This window comes from Pteropus vampyrus, unplaced genomic scaffold, assembly GCF_000151845.1.
Source record: "Pteropus vampyrus isolate Shadow unplaced genomic scaffold, Pvam_2.0 Scaffold4, whole genome shotgun sequence".
Taxonomy (NCBI): Eukaryota; Metazoa; Chordata; class Mammalia; order Chiroptera; family Pteropodidae; genus Pteropus; species Pteropus vampyrus.
This window is the reverse complement of record NW_011888785.1, coordinates 17179937-17200497: the sequence shown is the minus strand read 5'-3', so window position 1 is coordinate 17200497 and position 20561 is coordinate 17179937. Positions and strand designations below refer to the sequence as shown.

At 35.8% G+C, this 20561-nt stretch overlaps 1 protein-coding gene across 3 annotated transcripts in view; it reads right to left on the bottom strand.

The window, feature by feature from the left end:
• Positions 1-3643: 3643 nt before the first annotated feature.
• The window catches only part of LOC111742748, a 23783-nt gene continuing 6865 nt past the window's right edge, over positions 3644-20561 (bottom strand). The window contains exons 2-5 of one of the 3 annotated variants that reach the window (XM_023533364.1): positions 14682-14766; positions 14411-14457; positions 6227-6309; positions 3644-4986 (exon numbers count right to left, since the gene is read on the bottom strand). In XM_023533364.1, the coding sequence (XP_023389132.1) occupies positions 4564-4986; positions 6227-6309; positions 14411-14457; positions 14682-14758 (630 nt within the window). In that variant the 5' untranslated portion in view covers positions 14759-14766 and the 3' untranslated portion in view covers positions 3644-4563. Of the gene's footprint in view, positions 4987-6226; positions 6310-6396; positions 7118-14410; positions 14458-14681; positions 14767-20561 lie in introns of those variants that run through there. The other 2 variants (XR_002781459.1, XR_002781460.1) reach the window with 2 other exon arrangements.

Below are 20561 nucleotides of genomic sequence, written 5' to 3'. Positions count from 1 at the left end.
GGGAGTGAGTGAATCAGTCTGTCTCACAATGTCACTGCTTCTTCACATTCTGTTATTCCACACTCCTGAGCCCTATGGGATGTACTGCCTAGCCTATCCAGCCTGACAGAGAGGTGGACAGTATGTTTCCTTCCATGAGTCAGTAGAGGCAAAATTTCAAGCTCTCAAACTGAAACTTGTGCTAAAAACTAAATGAAAAGAAAGGCAAAAGAATAAAAATGATGGAGTCTAGTGGGCATAGATGAAAGTGGCTTTGATGCTCTCTAGTCCTCAGTCTGTCTTTTGGAACACAAGGTATATTTTGTATCTCAGGAAAAAAAAAAACTATGATGTTCACCTTAAATTTTTTCAGGTCAAATAGACAGTTTCTCTAATCATTCTTATTTACTCCTTCCAGACTTTATGAACCTGGCTAGCCTCTTGTGAAATGATACAATTTGTTAATATTTCTCTATACTGTGACCAGCTGAACCAAACAAGGATTTCCAGGTATAACAGGACCCATGGAGGGTAGTATAATGAAACTAGTCCCTCTCATTTTTACACTCTTTCTGCCAACAGAGCCTAAGTTTACATGAGTTTCTTTAGCATTCATGTTTCATAATTGCTTTTATTTAGTTTATAGTCAAGGATGCTTTCTGAGAAAGAGAAAAGCAGCCTCTGACATCTGGAAACTGTCCTGGTACTACCAGGTCAAAATTCTATAGATAGACCCAGTGCTCAGATCTTGATTTCTAATAATATTCTCCAATGAAAGAAACCAGGGCTCTTTGGAGAAATGGGGGATGGGGCAGAAACATACAAGATGCATCTGGAGCATCTTATAGGGCTCCCAATGGCCAAAGCTGGAACAATTTGAGTTAACAAAATAAACAATGTAATATTGGATTAAAACTCAAAGTATAAATAATTGTCCACAAGTCCATACTAATATAAATAAATGATGGGGGGGGGGGAGAAGAAGAAGGAGGGAGGAGAGACAAATCTCCCATACAAAGAATTCCAGGTAAATTATATAGATATTCTCTCCTCAAGGTGATGGAACCTAACTTCTCATTTCCTTAAGTGCTGGTTATGCGTAATGACTTACTTCCAAAGAATACAGTATAGAAAGAGAGGGGAAAGTAATTTTACAGCAAAGAAACCTGGTAAACACTGCTTAGCCAAGATTAAATAGCATCAGTATTAAGTCATGTCGATAGCATGTACCCTTGATATAAAGTGTTAAGAATATTACTTTATAAAAAAACCCTACAACCCCAAGTCTAACCATGAGATAAACAAGCCAAAATTGAGGGACATTCTGCAATATAACTAAACATACTCAAAATTGTTAAGGTCATCAAAAACATCTTCTTAGAGCCTAAGGAGACAACTCAATGTAATGTGGTGTCCTAGATCGGATCCTGAAAGAGAAAAAGGACATTAGGGAAGAACTAGTGAGATCCAAATATAGTATGAAGTTTAGTTTATAATGTAATAGTATTTGTTCATTAGTTAGGACAAATGTACCATACCAATATAAGATGTAAACAATAGGAAAAAATGGGTGAAGAGTATACAAGAACTCTGCACTATCCTTGCAACTTTTCTGTAACTTAAAACTATTCTAAAATAAAACATTTAAAGTAAAAAAAAAAAATTGTATAGGAAGAGCAGAGGAACTTTAGGCGTAGATACTCAATTATTGTCCATTGTATCACTTTATGAAGAACTATTTTGTAAGCAATGTTAGGTGTTTTGCTGCCTTATTTTTTCTCCTCAGTTAAGCTCTCAGGAAAATAACTGGTTATGAGTTAAGCTATAGGAGCTCAGCATAAACCCAAAGCTGAAAAATAGATGGAGTCTTTTCCATAATGCCACTGCAAGAATTAGTGAGTTTTTTGCTTTGTTTTTAATGATCTTCTGACTAACCTAGTCAAATGATTTTGAATAGGGTAAAAGAATACATATCGTTCCCTACTCAACCCCATTTTGGGCACCATTTCTCTTTTTAATTTATATTTTGATATAAAACCACTTTTGAATTAGTTATATTTCCTACTGTACTTTTGTCCTACTACAATGACAGCTCTGTGAGTCAAGAATTGTATCTGGATTGTTCAGTAGTGTACCTCCAAGCCCAATGAATTTTTGTTGAGTGAATGAATGAATGATAAAAAAAAATTTATATACAAATGACATGATTTGGGCCAAAAACTTAGGAGAATTTTAACAGAACATGATATCTAAGTACCATCAAAAAGACTTAAGATGAACTGCTCTAAAATTGGAATGTCTTTTTTGGCAAATGTTCTTATTTTTAATATTTTTTAATAATTCAATGTAGCATATAAATTCAATTAGCACTAGGGAACCATTTGTAATTAACCTGTTTTGGAAGGCTAATAATTATATTAACACTGAAAAGTTCATAATTTATACAACTGGTTGGACAATTTTTTAGGTAAAATTACGTGGTCTTGCTTTATGGCATTGAACTTTTGACCTTCAGTCATTTGCCCACAAGTTGTAAAAGAGCTGTTTTCCAAAAAAAAAAAAAATCATGACCCTCTGCCTCTACCTTCAGGAAATGAATTCGACATCTTGGATATTTGTCTGGTCAAGAGAACATAAGCCCTACTCTTGAACCAGTTGATTTTCTGAGCTTAGGGATCCATTTTTAATTGGCAGGATAAAATATTTTCAATTTAGGAATTTATTAGACTTAAAAACATATTATTATTAACTGGTTATTATACAAAACTGTTATATTAAATATTTGTAAAATACGCCTGAAAGCTATGCAGCCTATTCATTCTTTATCATTGGAGATTCTTAACCTGGTTTTCATGGAGGCCCCCCCCCAACTCCAAAATTATACACAAAATGATGAATGTGTGTATGTATATACAACACCTGGTAAAGAGTCTATAGTTTCATCAGAATTTCAAAGTGGTCCATACTCAGAGAATGTAAGCACCCACCCGTTTGATTCAAAGTTTATCCTTGGATCAAGTCAAACCATCAATTGCATACTTCTTCAGAATTACTTTTGCTGCTTTTAAAATTGTTTATATTTAATTGAGTTCAAGTGTGTTGGCATTAGCCTGCATTGAAGGGAATCTATCATTGTCAAGATACTTGAAAACACAGTGCTGTACACCATGGTAGCCACTATGAAACCCTATAGGACAGATTTCTGTTGACTCTTAGTCCTTGGAAAAGCTGGGCTTCTCCCAAACAAATGTCATTTTTTATATCAGTTTTGTGAATCTTGAAACTGGTCATGAGTCCTTCTTCACCTTGAGAAGTAGAAAACTCGGACCAAATTTACAGCTACCCTTTATTAAAGGTAAAGTTTTTTTATGACATGCATTTTAGTGTATTAATCTAAACTAAAACTGCATATTAGTTTCCTGTCTTCATTTCCCATCATCAATTTCTTCATCTACTTCATCTTATCCTATTGTTTGGTATATTTCTTTAAAGCTTCATATCCTTTTTGGAATAAGATGTGAGCTATAAATAAAAAATATAAAAAAATAAGCTAACACCTAAAGACAAAAATTCTGTCAAACTACTAAAATGAAGTATCTTACTGAATTTTCAATTTTTATTCCTTTTAAAAAATAAAAACAATAAAAATGAGAACACAAAAAAATTTAGTCCTTAATGCATAGAAAAATACTTTAATATATAAGATGGCTCAGTGATGAAATGCACATATCAGAAACCACAGTACATGCACATCAAAATTAAAATTACTTTTTATAACAATACAGCCATTAGTTTTGGCACACTTTTAAAGTGAATATTATGTATAAGTTACTTTATAAAATTGGTTACAATTTTACTCCATTAACTGTTGTATTAAACAAATATGTTGCATTTGCATTTTAGGTGCCATTTTCTTTAAAATAAAGATGCTTACAAAGATGGCTTTAAAATAAATACCTATTAAAAATTATCTGAAAAGATGGAAAATCATTCAATAGCTATAAGGCAATTACACATCAACAAAAATACAAGCTTTGTCGATATTAAAGAATTAGAAATAACAATTTTGATAAATACTACAGGAAATATTTGACCTCATAAATACGGACAGAGTTAAACTCAGGTTGGTGTCATCTTGCTTGAGATATTTTCCATGTTCTCCTTTAAATGTAAAATTCACATTTTGTAAAATTCAGCCCTTTACAAGAGAAACTTAATACTTACTTGAGATTCCCTCCTTTTAAACAACTCTATTGAAGAAATTAATTTCAAAAGCCTAAATGTCCAATGTTTAAAATTTATTCAACAAATGTAATATGATTACAGTGTTAAATGGCTTTCTCATGAACTTTTCATGGGAAAATAAAATAAGATAATTTTAATGATCTACCAAAATGTACTATATTCCAAGACCATATAGAATCAAGTGTTTGTACATTAGAGCTCCTGTGGTTTCTAAATAACATGAAATCAGTAAAAATAAGCCAATCATATTAGGAAAAAATATGATAAGTTTCCTAGCTTGTTGGATAAACTTGAAAAATAAAAAGGATTAAATATTGAATTTTTAAGAAAACTAAACTACTATTCCCTAAAGTATACATTTAAACTACTTCCTGTTATTCTCTGTGGAAAATTGTACTTGGGAGGCATCACCTGTCTTCTGCCCATTCCATGAGATCTTGACAGCAAGCAGTCCACATACATGTCCCAGAAATCCTGAGCTATGTTTAAGAAGACATTATAATGTCTGGGCCGCTGGGATTTTTGCAAGAACAACATGAAATTCCAGAAAGCATCCACATTGTGCTCTATCTTAAGTTCCTTGAGATCTATCAATGTCAAAGAGCACACGTTCCAGCACTGGAGATCAATGTCTTCCATAATCCCTGGGCTCACACTGGCAAGCACTCCCTTTTGAAATTCAAAATCTGCATTAATCAGATTGATCAGCATCATGCACCCCAGTGGTAGGCAAAACCATCTTCTTATGGCAAAACCCATATTCTATACAAAAAAAAGGGGGGGGATATATTTTTAACTTAAGGAGAAAATCATTCAATTACTCAACAATCTTTAAACCTAAAAAATAAATATGTATTTGTTTTTGATCCAGCTAAATTTGCCTACTATGTGTTAGTTGGTTTTTCTCTAAGTTGCCGACTTTCAGACCTTCCTTTGAAAGGATATTAAAATTACAACTTGTTTTCCAACATTCTAATAAACAGTCTTCAGGGGCCACTGAAATCCAACACATGTTTATGAAGATGCAATAGATTCATTTCATCATAGACCTTTAGAGCTGAAAGAAACCTTAAAAAGCATGTGCTCTAACCTTCTCCCTTTACAGATTAGAAAAATCTTCAGTATATGGTTCAGAAAGTTCTCAGGTCTCCTATGTCTTCAGCCAAGACTCCTATCACAACACAGTTCAAGTAAATGGGTCCAAATGCAGCCCATTATATATGTGTAACCACAAGAAAAAGGTTTTGAGTTTTTGTTCAATTGAGATGCTACCAGTCTATTAAATCAAATGGTGTTGGATGCTCAAGCACCATTTAAAGTTTCAAAGTTATTGATACTTTCATTTTTATTCATTAAAAAATACTTATATGCACTGATGCCCAGGAGAGATCCCTGGCTTCTCTCAGGTTCAGGAGCTGGACGGACATTAACATATGTACATGAAGCAGCACAAAGACAATAAAGCTAATGTGACATGGTGCTAGGCCAATGACATTCAGCAAAATCATGGATTTCCTAATGGCTCTTTGCACAAGTTTCCCTACAAACGCATCGCTCAGTAAATCGGCCTAAAGTACATAGGTGGAAGTTAAGGACTGAAACTGGCTTTGAATTGCCACAGAGCTACTATTCCAGGCTGGCCTTGGAAATGTCCCTGACACAAGCTTGACAGCCAGGATGGAGGAATTGAGTGGTGAAGACAGGTCTGGAAGAGAGGACTCGCCTCCTTCCCACATACCGCCGTCCGCTACCTTCCCCCTCCCCCAAAGTTAAGATAAAGGGACACATCAAAAGAAACTAACTTAAATTTAGGTTATTCAGGTCGTTTCACACCTCAAAAATTGTGCAGAGTCCCCAAACTGGCAGTGGCCACTTTATGGAGATCTAAAAGGGAGGGACTGAGTAGGATGGGAGAATTTTTTTACCCCACGACTTTCAGGTGACACTCCCGGAGTCGGGTCACCTAGATGCAGAAGAGGGAATGCGCGTGGGAATGGAGTACCTTTGGTACGCGGCCGAGGCGCGTGTCCTGGCGCGGTGTCCTGCTTTCGCTGCGTTCCCTCGGTCTGCTCCTGCGGGCTGCTCCTGTCAGGGAGGGACAAGAGCTCTCAGCGAGGGCTCAGGAACACCCTTGGCCCTCCCCGCTCTCATGCGCTGCCCAAACGAACTCACGCCCGGGTTGGGCGAAAGGCGGGAAGCGCGCTCCGCGCGCGACCCGCTGAGAGCGCACACCCGGCTCCCTGAGCTCGCCCAGCTAGCTGAACGGTCTCGGCGGCGCCGCGCGCTTGGCTGGGAGGCTCTGGATCTCCGAGGGAGGCGCTGTGGGCTCTGCTGCGGCCGCCGCGGGGCTCCCAAGTCAGCGCCGCAGCCCGAGCCGCGCTCTTTTTCTAGGGACAGTGAAGGAGCAGAGAGTAGGTGGCCGCGCTCCCGAGTCCCCGCCCTCACTTTGCTTACGGTCCCAGTCCCAAACCCGCGCCCCCACCTCCCAGACCCGCACCCCTGCCTCACACTGCTCCTCCCTCTCTCGCCCCCCTCCGAGTTTCTTGAAATCTCAGCAGCTCAGGGTCTCCCTCTCTCCCTTCTCACTTTATTCCTTTCCCTCCTTGAGAAGATTACCGCAGTGGTCTACATACCGAAGCTATCTCCTCTCTCTACCTAGCCAGCCTCCATGCCCTATTACAGCCAGAGAAAAACTTCCAAAATGTGTTGAGTTGTATGAGTTCTTCATATATTTTTGACTATTAGCGCCTTATTGAAGGTATCGTTTGCGAATATCTTCTCTCATTTAGCTGTTTGCATTTTTGTTTTCTTGGTAGTTCCTTTAAGATAATTTTAATAAAATAATGCATAGGTTGGAAAACATATTTGCTTAGCGAGGACAGGGTTTGGTTGGGATATAATGTTAAATTAGATGGATTGGTTAACTTGACCAACTATTAAATCTAAACTTCAACATGAATCTATCATGGATATTTTAAAATGTATTGTGTGCTTTTGAGTTTCACCATTGTATCTTCTTTTTGCCACAATGAGATACCACCTCGTACCTGTTAGAATGGCTTCTATCAGTAAGATGAGAAATAACAAGTATTGGAAAGGATTTGAGTAAAGGGAACCCTCCTACACTGCTAGTGGGAATGTAAATTGGTGCAGCCCCTATGAAAAACAGTATGGAGAGTCCTCAAAAACTTAAGAATAGAGCTATCATATGACCCAGCCATTCCTCTTCGGGACATCTACCTCAAAAATTTGAAAACATTTATGCATAAAGATATATATACCCCTATGTTCACTGTGGCATTATTCACAATAGCCAAGACACGGAAACAACCCAAGTGTCCTTCAACTGATGATTGGAAAAAGAAGATGTGGTACACATATACGGTGGACTACTACCCAGACATAAAAAGTAATGAAATGCTGCCGTTTGTAACAACATGGATGGACATCGAGAACATCATGCTAAGTGAAATAAGTCAGATGGAAAAGGACAAGAACTATATGATTTCATTCATATGTGAGATATAAAACACAAAGCAACAAATGAACTAGCAAAACAACAAATTCAGAGACATAGACAACAGTATGGTGATAGAGGGGAAAGGGGTGAGGGGAGGATGAAGAGGGTAAAGGGGGTCAAATATATTGTGATGGAAGGAGACTAGACTATGGATGGTGAGCACACAATGCAAAATACAGATGATGTATTATACAATTTTACACTTGAAATTTATATAATGTTATTAACCAAATTCATCCCAATAAATTTAATTTTAAAAAAAGAAAATATGATATACACACACAATAATTTTTTAAAATCATCTTCACCAGAAGCAATATATTCATCGCTATCTTGTCATGATCATCCTATTCCCATCATATTCGCATTGTCTCCAGACTTAATCTCTGAGTTATATCATAAACCATTCTCCCTTTCTGTCGCTTTAGTCCCTGACCCCACTTCAAAGCCCCTTCCACTTATCTTAGCCTTACTTCTGCAATTAGGTGTTCATTTTCACTACATTACTTGGCATCTATTTCTACTTATATTTAGCATCTACTACTACATATGTTGTGTTTTTTTTCTGTGAGAACGTGATCTTCCGTATTTATAAAAATACTATATTTCGTGTTTTTCTAGTGACTAACATATAAAACAATGGGCACTCGATAAATATTTTTAGCTGATTTGTACTTTGTATCCTGCATTTAGGAAGTTTTGTCAGCTTTCCACAAGACAAACCCAGGTCTCTCAAAACTCCAGTGCTCCCTGCGAAGATTTCCTGTTTTAGTCAGGACAGTGGCTTATTTATTTGTCCCCATGCTTCCTACCTTGCAGTTACTTAGTTGCAGTTCTGCAATACTTGTGTTTATCCTATTTCTCTTTTATATAGCATGTTTCTCCAGGAAACACTGCCATCATCATATGTCATAGAATTTGGAAGAGCACTACACACAGCAGGAACATGTCGACTGAATAATGGTGAATATCTACAAAAAGAATTATTTTTTAATTCATTGACTTTCTGACTCATAATGAAGGACATTAATTTAAAACATCTATCATTGCAATTGCCTCTAGTAAACTTTAATGACAATATATTTATCAAAGTGTGATTCAATGACCTTGGGGGAAAGAGAGCAGGAAATGAAGTTGAAACAAATAAGTACCCTGCAGAGAAAACAAGCACTCCTTGACTGCTGACTAATTGAAGGGAAAGAAGGCATTATTGTTTTTTTCAGGAACACAGGAGACAATAATGAACAAAATACTGTCTCTGAAACAGAAGAAAAAGAAAAAGTTCAGGAGAGAAGCTGAAAAAAAGATCATTAATCTCCACTCCTGCCAAAATGTGCCATTAGTACAAAATAATTTGTCATCATTTTTTAAGAAAAACAAGAAATGAAAGTTTATCTTTATCTTTAGCTAAAACATAGAAAGTGTATAAACATCATGTATTCCAGGATCCTCATTATCTCTCTTTGCATTATTTTTTTAGTGGTTTATTTAAGGTCCACAATAGATACCCTTAAGGATATCTTCTCTTAGGCTACTTAGGATTAATATTGAATCATCTCATGAAAAATGTAGAAATCTTGCAAAGTATGAGTCCATTTTACTCACCCTCCGATCCTTTTTGCTGTAGTTATCAAATGCATTACAACTACATACATTATAAACATTCTTTAGCCTGGAAAATTTCTTATATGTTGTAGTGTAAAAGTGGAAATTCTCCAGTTTCAGGGAAGAGGTATCTCCAGGCGCCTTCCCCTAGGGAAAGCAGTAACTCAGTTACAGGGAGGTGATATCCCAGGGAGAAGCGCAACATGCCAAGGAAAAGATGATAAAACTGTCTATTAGGCTCTGTTTGCTGGGAGTTCCTCTGAATGCATTTATCTGTGTACAAAGAGTTAACGACTAACTTCTGCTTCTTGTAATCTGTTCATTCAAAGATGTAGTAAAAAAACTTTATAAGCAGCCTGCTCGGGAAGCTCGAGGCTGATCTCCTCTAACCCTGCGTGGTAGAGAGTCAGTCGCTGGCCGGCTAATAAAGGCTCATAATTAATCTCAATTGGCTCCGTGGGTCTCAGAATCATTCGCACCACAACAGCAATGCATGTCCACTGACAACATATTCTTATTTTTTTCTTTATCTGCAAATGTATTTTATTTCACCATCACTTTTGGATGATCATTTTCACTGGATGTGGAATTCTGAGTTGATGTAGTTTTGTCTGGAATTTGCATTTGTTTCTTTTTTATAGTTTCTATTTCTCTGCTAGATTTCCTGTATTTCATTTATGATATACATATTTTCTTTTATATCCTTGAATATGTTTAGAATAATTGCTTTAAATCTTTGTCTGCTAATTGCAACATCTGGGGCATCTTCAGATTGATTTCTATTGATTGTCTTTTCTCTCCAAAATGAGTCACGTCTTCATGTTTCTTAGTTTATTAAGTGATACTAGGTTGCATCTTTGATATTGTAAATGGTATTTTGCAAAGACCCTAGATCTCTTCAAGCCACACTTTACTGCTAAATCTTTTTTAAACTGTAAGGGTTGAAAATAGAATGCATCAATCAGGATTCTGGGAAGTGAAGCTCTGTACTCTGAGAGATGCAGCTCCCTTTATACACCTTTTGTGCTGGTCCATGGTGCAGGAGCAAGAGAAGACTGTACACCAGGAAACACAGAAAGAAGGAAGAAGAATGCAAAATACTAAAGTACAAGGTCTAGCAACAGAAAAATATGCCAGGCATAAAGAACAGTTCTGCTAAAGTCAAAAGGAAAACTAATATATATGAATATAACCTCTATTCTGGTTAGATTAGGTCATCTGGTATTACATGACCCAGACGAGATACACATTCTGTGATCACAAAGTAATTTAAAGTATTGTAGATCTCTCTGACTGGAAATGCCAAACTGAGAGGGAAGAGTGCTTTCTTAATAAACAGCACATCTTTAAAACCTTCTCAGCCCATCATCATTCCTCTTAATTTTCTCCAACACCATAGCTATTCCCAGAAACTCTAACTCCTCTCCACCCTGAGCTCTCTGCCCCTCAAACTTCTCTGACAGTGTTCCAATATGCCTTTTCTCTCTACTTTCTCTTTCTTCTGTAGTTTTTTATTAGGTAGATCCATGTAGCCTTTCTTGTTTCATTTGTTTATTTGTTTAATTTTTTAGACCTATACTTAAATATTAGAGACCAAATGATAGCCCCAAGCAGCCAGAAAGAAAGAATCCTTTGTATTAATTGTAGGTGGATGTTCAATGAAAAGAAAGAGGCTATGAAATTCACAAATTAGTAATTAGGACTTTTTCCCACAATTAATAAATTTATCTCTATTACACTAATAAGAATAGTATGCTTTATCTTGAGGTTTCCCTATTAGATGCGAAGGGTTTTCTTAGGGGTGATTGGGATCTATATTCTTAAATTTAGGAGTGATCCTTGAATTCTAAAAGCTTTCTGGCACTGCTTTGTAGACTACAATTATTGTGTTTCTCTAAACTCAGGTGGGTACAAGATAGAGAACAACTTGATGCTTAGATCTTTTGAGGTTAGAGGAAATATGTTTTCGAACCTATACCTTATTGTTAATTTTTAGCTAGAATCACGGAATAACATAGTACCTTCAGCCCCCTCCATCTAATTTTTTGGTGGGTTATCTATACCATTTAGGAGACCCAAAATGGATTGGACATGATCAAAAACACAGCCAATAAAAATAGAAGTATGACTAATTGGAGATTACTGTAGGCCAGGCAACACCACGGAAAATTTAAGGGTAGAGAAGCCAAAGGAAAGTTTGAGGGTCCATAATGATGGACCAGCTTCCTGAAGGGGACAGTTACAAAAAGAATGGTGATTATGATTATTTAAAAGCAGAGAAGAGAGTACAGATTGAATTGTTATTAAAGAATTTTAAATACATGTAAAGAAGAACATATTTTGAGAGTTAGCTCTCTTTTTAATTTTACTTCATTGAGAATATAAGTATATAGAAGGTAGACTTCTGGATTCCCTTCTTAATTTCCTTGCTATATTTAAGATTCTTTGGCATTCCTTGGTGTAGGCTATGCTATACTCTACCCGGCTTCTCCTTCCAACATAAACACACATCTTCTCCTTCTTTGCCATGTCCAAGGAATATCTTTTACCGAGGGATTTTTGAGATCTCCCACTGAAGAATAACTAAGGGTAACTTACAATCCTTTCTATAAATAGTCATTATATCAATAAGGTTCAATTAGGGAAACAGAAAACTAAGAATAGTATGGAATAAGGCATTTTTTACAGTATTAGAACTTACACAATTGTGAGAGAAGCTGAGGAAACAAAGTTCTGAATGTGAATAGTCAGAGTAGAGAAAAGCCAATAACAGGGAACCATAAACAGTTCTGTGAAGATGTTTGTGGAAAGCTGTTGGCTCTGTGTATGGTGGTGGGCCTGAAGTCATTGTTAAGTCAGCAGGTCAGAGAATCAGAAAGAAAAGCTGGACGGCTGGGTAAAGCAAGGACACTCTTTTCTTCCACAAAGACAAAATGGAACCTATGCTGGTCACTCATTATGTCAACCCCCAAGGATGCAGGCCGCCTGCAGAAAAAGTTGGTTTCTTTGAACATCTTTGCTACACATGCTACTGATCCAAGAATTGAAAAAGCTGAAGGAGGAGGTTTCATGGGAGCTAGAGAAGCTATGGGCTTGCATGCTACTCCATGTGAACAAAGTGAGCCAGAATGTCAGTAATCACATACACACAAATGCATTTACACACACGCACATGCACTCTAACACATGTACTCATGCATGTGAAGTGCACAAGCATGTGTTGAGCAATGCCTGGGACTCTGTACCAACATTCCAAGAATAATGGCTGCTGCTTCTCCCTTCCAAATCTCATGCGAATTTCTCAACAGCTAACTCTAAATTGAAACTACTAAAGGGAAGGAAATTCTGGAAATAATAATTCCAACTGAATTGACATGGTACTAAATTACCACAGTCATGCTCATCACCAAACATACCATGAAAAAAGATAGTTGTAATTCACCTTGACCAATCATGGCCCTATTTAAAAAGACATGAAGTACCAGAGGGAAGCGGGGAGGAGGCAGGTAGATGGGGTAAAAAGAGTCAACTATGAAAAAAAATCCAAGTATGGGAGGTGAACATACAGTGTAAATATATACATGACTTACTGTTAAAATGTAAAGCTGAAACTTACTGGATTTCGTTAACCAATGTCACCATAAGAAAATTTTTTAAAATTAAACATACATACATACATACATACATACATACATACATACATAAATGACCCATATAAAATGAATCTTAATAGAAAATAAAAATTTCATGCCCCACCTGCAAATAAGCAAACAAACAAATGAACAAACATGAGGTGAAGTTGGTTATATTTAAGAACTACAGAATGTGATGGAACAAAATTATTCAATGAACTCAACTTTCCAGTTCCACCCACACAACAATTCTACCTGAAATTCTCAGACATTATGAGTAGCACTAGCATAGCAGTTTGGTTTTTTTTTTCTAAATAAACTTAGGCTTCTGTTATAGTAAAATTTGGTGCTGGGTGGATCACAGCTTTGACTCAGTGGTAATTCCTATGTGCCCACATAAATAAAATGAGTCAAGATTGCTCAATTTGATGTACTAATTCTGGTATAGCCTTTTATATCTAGCCTTACAGTAATGTTTAATAAGAAATCCTTCCTTTCTTCTTGCAACATTTTAATATCTTAGAAGGAAGTAATACAAAATTGATATAGTTATTGGTTTTTCTTCTCTGTGAACTGTAATTTCCATACATCATAGATTTCATTTTCTTTTAAGAAAAAGAGTGTTCATCAGCTAGTAAGATACCATCTTTCTTTGATAAAAAGAAACTACCTTTCATCTATCGGAATTTTCTGTCAAAGGTCTTATATGGCAAGATTACAATATTAAGATTTTTTTTTCTAAGATGAAATTTCATGTGAGAGATGATTTCTTTAATCAAGAGATGCAATCATTCCTAACTATTGGAAAGACAATTCCAACAGTCGATAAAGAGAAGTCCAAATGTGAAATTAATGGCATACAGGACAGCAGTTTTCACAGTCCAAGATTAGCCCATTAAGGTTTACTTAAAGAATTATTATTTCCTTTATGTTTCAGAAGGGAAAAAAGGATAAAAGAGGTGAGAAATATCATCCCCAAATAAATATCAGTTATTATAATGGAAAAGTTGTAAAGAGAAAAAAGTCATATTAACACCACCTCTAATAGCTCATAATTAAATTATTAATTAACTGAGAAACTACAAGAGTTTGGGATCATGCAGAGAAACAAAAAAGAATACAAAATAATGTGTTCATGTTATAGTCAAATTCAGTTCCAGTCCCACATTTTATATTTCCCAAAAAGGGAATATCTCGGGATATGAATGACAAGTTATAGCTCATATACCAAGATGGAGTATGCTTCATACTAAAGTAGGATGCCAGACCCAAATTGAGATTTTTAAAGGAAATTATCAAAAATTCTTGGACCTCTCCAGTCTTCCATTTCCAACAAGCAGGAAGTATGAGGTGTCTGATCCCTTTCCTTATGCTCATTTGGATGAGCAGGAGCCTCCAAGATTTCTCCTGGGAGAGCATACTGTCTTACCTTTGCAGTGGGGAGGCATCATGACTGTAGTCTGCCAATACCTCTTCCTACAAAATAATAGTTCAGCTGATTAATTTATAATGTGGTCATAATAACGACTTAAAATATACATGAATATGTTAATATAGACATTCATTTCCTTATTTTGAATTATTATTGAAATTATCTAAGAATTCTATTTTACTGTAAATGGATATTTCTTTATGAAGGAACAGTAATGAGCAACAAAGAAAATGAGTTAGTTCATGAGAATCCTGAATATGTTACCTACTTTTCTTGCTGTATGAGCACTCTTGGAAAATCAGGAAGCATCATTATCAAAGGCCCTTCTGATAATTCCACTGCCATTCTTATACCTGTAGGTGATTTTAAAAAGTATAAAGAGGAATACAATTAATGACTCACAGTATAACAATAGTACCTTAAAATATTTTTATTCCTCTAGTACAAGTGGTTGACAAGGGAGGTCTTAAAAATGTGATTCGACTAATTCTTAGAATTTCTACAAATATTTCTAAGAAAGTAACTTTTCAATGATATCCTTCAAATTAAAAACTAATTTCATGCATCAAATTAAAGGATACATGAAGAGCAAAACAAAATCATGTTTTATGGGAATAAGTTTTCTCCACTCAGTATGAATTTAGGTATTAGAAATATTAAAATTTGTTTCTTTCATTATTCTTGAAATACTTTATGATAATTATTGCTTAGTAATTCTAAAACCCATAGCAGTGTTCTAGCAGTGTTCTAGCTAGTGTGTGAACACATTAGGAACACGGTAATTGTTATATGAATGAATGAATGAATGAACCACAAATCCTTGGGGAAAAAAGGCAATAATTCCACTTTCTTTTTCTTTTCATAGCTCTTATTTCAGGACAGCAATTAGATGACCTGAGGCCCTCACTTTGAAAATGCTACATTTTAACTTAGATGAAGAGCTTAAATAATATATAGCTCTTGTTAGTTCAATCCACTAACTTTTATCTAGAATTTGATTTAATTGTAGAGTATAAGACCCCTATTTATAATCGTTCTCAGGGTTACGATATTTTAAATAGCAAAAAAACTAAAAGAATATTTGATGTTACTTTTGGAAATTATAAGGCTAATGAGTGAGAATAACTCTATGCCCACTTCAGGTGATTCATATGTCACAAAAGTTAGCAGCCTAGTTATCGTCTTTCTTAGGAATAAATTAATTAATTAACAAATATTCAGAGAGTATATTCTGAGTCTAAGACCTGAGCAAAAAGGAACCTATTAGGAAATATAAAAAAGGATGAGAAATAGATAGTGAAATAGTTAGAGATAGCAATGTATCAAGCTTAAAAAAGAAAAATCTTTTCAAGATCGAAGTGGTGAGTGACGTCAGAAATATGGTAGAATGAGAGACATCCCTGGATCTCTCCCCTTGAAACAACAATAAGCTGAACATCTAAAACTGAACAAAAAAACACCCAAATGGCACACCAGCACGTCTGAGCATGGGATGTGAACATAAGAGCTACTACAGGTCAGAACCCCAGCTGTCAGGCGGTGGACTGGGAAAAACAAAGAAGCTGCCTCTTGAAGCCGCCGGAGCTCCCTGAAGAAGGAGGGGGAAAGAAGAAGGTGCAGCAAGTATGGACAGTGACTTCCCTGAACACCCCTGCCTGGGAGAATTTGTGAGTTCCATGCAACCAGAAGCAGGGCTCGGTTATCAGGGCAGAAAACGGAGATGTGGGATGGGACTGCAGAGGAACAACAGCTGATTTTTACAGGCCATGGTGCACAACCGGGGCTGAACCTCAGTCCCCACCCCCAACGCAGAAGGCCCCTCCCCCCATTCCCTCCAAGATGGAACACCGTGGAGCCCCAGGGGAATCTGAGCAAATGCTACCAAAACTATCGCTAACACTGACAGGAACTGAGACTGAGGGTAGTGAGCATGATTAAACATCTATAAGAAAAAAAAAAGACATCATTAAGACTTTATTTAAAGCAGAGATCCAAGAGGCATAGAAGTAACCTATTAAAAAACAAAAAAAAACACCTTCTTTGCAACAGGCTAGGGACCGTTATATAATAAATCTTCTTTCTGGAAAAAAAAAATCAGAATATATTTCTATAAATGCCTAGGTGGAGAAATAGTCCATTAAATACCATGAACAACCAAAGTGACGAGATATCTCAGAAAGAAAGTGAAAACTCTCCAGAAAATAACCTTACAGACATAGAAATATGAGACTTAAATCACAGAGAATTCAGAATGGTACTTCTGAAAAAACTCAGTGAGATCTGAAACGATTCATATCGATAATTTCAGGAATTGAAAAAACAACTAGATGAGCAGAATGAGTTCTTTAGCAAGGAGATCGAAACCCTCAAAAAGAACTAAATAAAACTTCTGGAGATAAAGAACACACTGCAAGAGTTGAAAAATGAAATAAGCTTGGGACATACAGTCAACCAAATGGAGGAAGGAGTTGGTGATATCGAAAACAGAAATCTAGAAATAAATCAGAAAGAAGAAGAGAGAAACTGAAGAATGAAAAATAATGAAAGAGAAATACAAGAACTAGCTGATACCATCAGGAGAGGAACACATAAGAATAATTGACATTATCGAAGGCGAGGAAAAGGAGCAGGGATTAGAAAACATTTTCAGACAAATAGTGGACAAGAATTTCCCAAATCTAAGGAATGAGCTGGAGCTTGGAATTAAAGAAGTCACAAAAACACCCAATTATCTCAATCCAAAAAAGCCTTCACCAAGACACATTGTATTAAAATTATCAAAAATCAATAACAAAGACAGAATTCTCAGGGTAGCCAAGAAAAAGAAGATGGTAACCTATAAAGGAAAACCCATTAGAATATCATCAGACTTCTCAGCACAAAACTTATGGGCCAGAAAGGAGTGGAATCAAATATTCAAACTATTAAATGAAAGGCACTACCAGCCTAGGATAATGTATCCAGCTAAGCTCCCCTTTAGACATGAAGGAGAAATAAAGACCTTTCCAGACAAACAAAAATTGAGGGAATTCTCCACTACAAGGCCTGCATTACAAGAAATACTGAAAGGGGTCAGCTCATCTAAAACAAAATGACAAAGAAAAAATATATAATTAGAAGTAATGTGACTAGCAGGCCAATAGAAGCAGAGGAGTACAACCCTTACTAGGAACAGGGCATTATAAACTTAAAAATAAGAGATTTGCTATAGCAAGATAGTAATGAATGTTCAGCATACATAGGGACAAACAGAGACAACAATGACTGAAAAGGGGAAGATTCAAAGATCCAAATTCGCAAAGGAGAATGGAGATAAGGCATGTGCAGAAGAAAATGGACGACTGTATATATATATATAAAGGAGAATGGAGATAAGGCATGTGCAGAAGAAAATGGACGACTGTATATGTAGAGGATAGTTATATATATATATAACTATCCTCTACATATTCGTAATGGTAACCACACGCTGAAGATTCAGAACTGAAGTATATAACAAAACAAGAAGGGCCAAAGAGAAAATCCACAAAAGCCAACCAAAATAAAGAAAACAGAAACATAAGGACAAGGAAGAAATGGAAACACCGAGATACCAGAAAGCAAATGATAAAATGGCTATAAGATCTCATATTTCAATAATCACCCTAAATGTTAATGGACTGAACACACCAATGAAACGGCACAGAGTTGCAGACTGGATCAAAAAACAAAACCCAACCATATGCTGCCTCAGGCAGACACATCTCAGTTCCAAAGACAAATATAGACTCAAAGTGAAAGGGTGTAAAATGATATTTCAAGCAAATGCATTCAGAGAAAAGCGTGAGTAGCAGTACTAATATCGGATGAAAAAGACTTCGAAATCAAAATGGTAAAGAAAGATACTGAGGGACACCTCATAAAGATAAAGGGAATTATGCACCAAGAAGACATAACACTTATTAGTATCTATGTTCCCAATCAGAGAGCCCCAAAATATGTAAAGCAATTACTAACAGAAGTAAAGGGAGAAACAGACCAAAACATTATCGTAGTAGGGGACCTAAATACCCCACTGTCGGATATGGACAGATCATTCAAACAGAAAATCAATAAGGAAATATCATCATCCTTAAATGACACATTAGACCAACTAGATATAATTGACATTTACGGAGCCTTTCATCCAAAAAACATCTGTTTATACATTCTTCTCTAGTGCACATGGAACATTCTCAAGGATTGACCACATACTGGGACACGGAGATAGCCTCGACAAATATAAGAGGGTTGAAATCATACCAACCATGTTCTCTGATCATAATGTTTTGAAACTAGAGATTAACTGTAAAAAGAAAGTGGGAAGAACCACAAATACATGAAGATTAAACAATATGCTACTGAAGAATAACTGGGTCAGGGAAGAAATAAAAAGAGAGATCAAGAGATACATAAAAATGAATGATAATGATAGTACAACATATCAAAACTTTTGGAACACAGCAAAAGTGGTCATAAAAGGAGAGTTCATATCATTACAGGCCTACCTCCAAAAACAAGAATGAGCCCCAAAAAACAACCTAATGCTTCATTTAAAAAATAGAAAAGGAAGAACAAATGAAGCCTAAAGTCAAAATTAGAGCAGAAATAAATGAAATTGAAAACAAAAAAAAAACCAACAGAAAAAATAAATGCAACGAAGAGCTGGTTCTTTGAAAAGGTTAATAAAATTGACAAACCCCTAGCTAGACTCACGAAAGAAAAAAGAGAAAGGACACAAATAAACAAAATCAGGGGTGAAAGAAGGGAAATTATAACTGACATTGCAGAAATACAAAGGATCATGTAAGAATACTATGGAAAAGAATATAATAATAACCTAGAAGAAATGGACCAGTACTTAGAAAAATACAATCTTCCAAGACTGAATCAAGAAGAACTGGGAAATCTAAATAGACCGATCAGCAATATGGAAATTGAAACAATCATCAAAGACCTACCAAAAAGTAAATGTCCAGGACCAGATGGCTTTACCAGTGAATTCCACTGAACATTTAAAGAAGATTTAATATCTATTTTCCTCAAACTCTTCCAAAAAATCGAAGAGGAGGCAATACTTCCCAATCATTTTATGAGGCCAATATTACCCTGATACCAAAACCTGATAAGGATAACACAAAAAAAGAAAACTACAAACCGATATCTTTCATGAACACAGATGCAAAAATCCTAAATAAGATACTAGCGAACTGAATATAGCAACATATTTAAAAGATTATACATCACAATCAAGTGGGCTTCATCCCAGAGGCACAGAGATGGTTCAACATACACAAATCAATTAATGTGATACACTACATAAAAAAATTAAAAAATAAGAATCATATGATCATATCAATAGATGCAGAAAAAGCCTTCTACAAGATCCATTTATGATTAAAACACTTAACAAGCATCCCTTTATGATCAAAACACTTAACAAAATCAGTATAGAAGGAAATTACCTTAACCTAATAAAAGCCAACATTATACTTAATGGAGAAAAACTAAAAACCTTCCCTCTAAGATCAGGAACAAGGCAAGGCTGTCCACTATCACCACTGTTATTCAATATAACATTGGAGGTCCTAGCCAGTGCAATCAGGAAGAAAAAGACATAAAAGGCATCCAAATAAGAAATGAAGATGTCAAACTGTCATTATTTGTGGATGACATGATTCTCTATATAGAAAATCCTAAAGACTCCACAAGAACACTACTAGAAACAATAAGCAAATACAGTAAAGTCTCTGGATACAAAATCAAGGTTCAAAAATCCATAGTGTTCCTATACTCTAATAACAAAATTATTAAAGTCAGAAAAAGCAGTGGAAAAAATAATTCCATTTGCAATTGCAACGAAAAGAATAAAATACCTAGGAATAAACCTAACAAAACAAATGAAGGACCTACATAATGAAAACTATAAGACCCTATTAAAAGAAATCGAAGAAGATGAAATGGAAAGATATTCTGTGTTCTTGAATTGGAAGAATCAACATAGTTAAAATGACCTTATTACCTAAAGCATTATACAGATTTAATGCAATCCCCATCAAAATCTCATCAGCATTTTTTAAAGAAATGGGATAAAAAATCACCAGATTTGTATGGAATCACAAAAGACCCC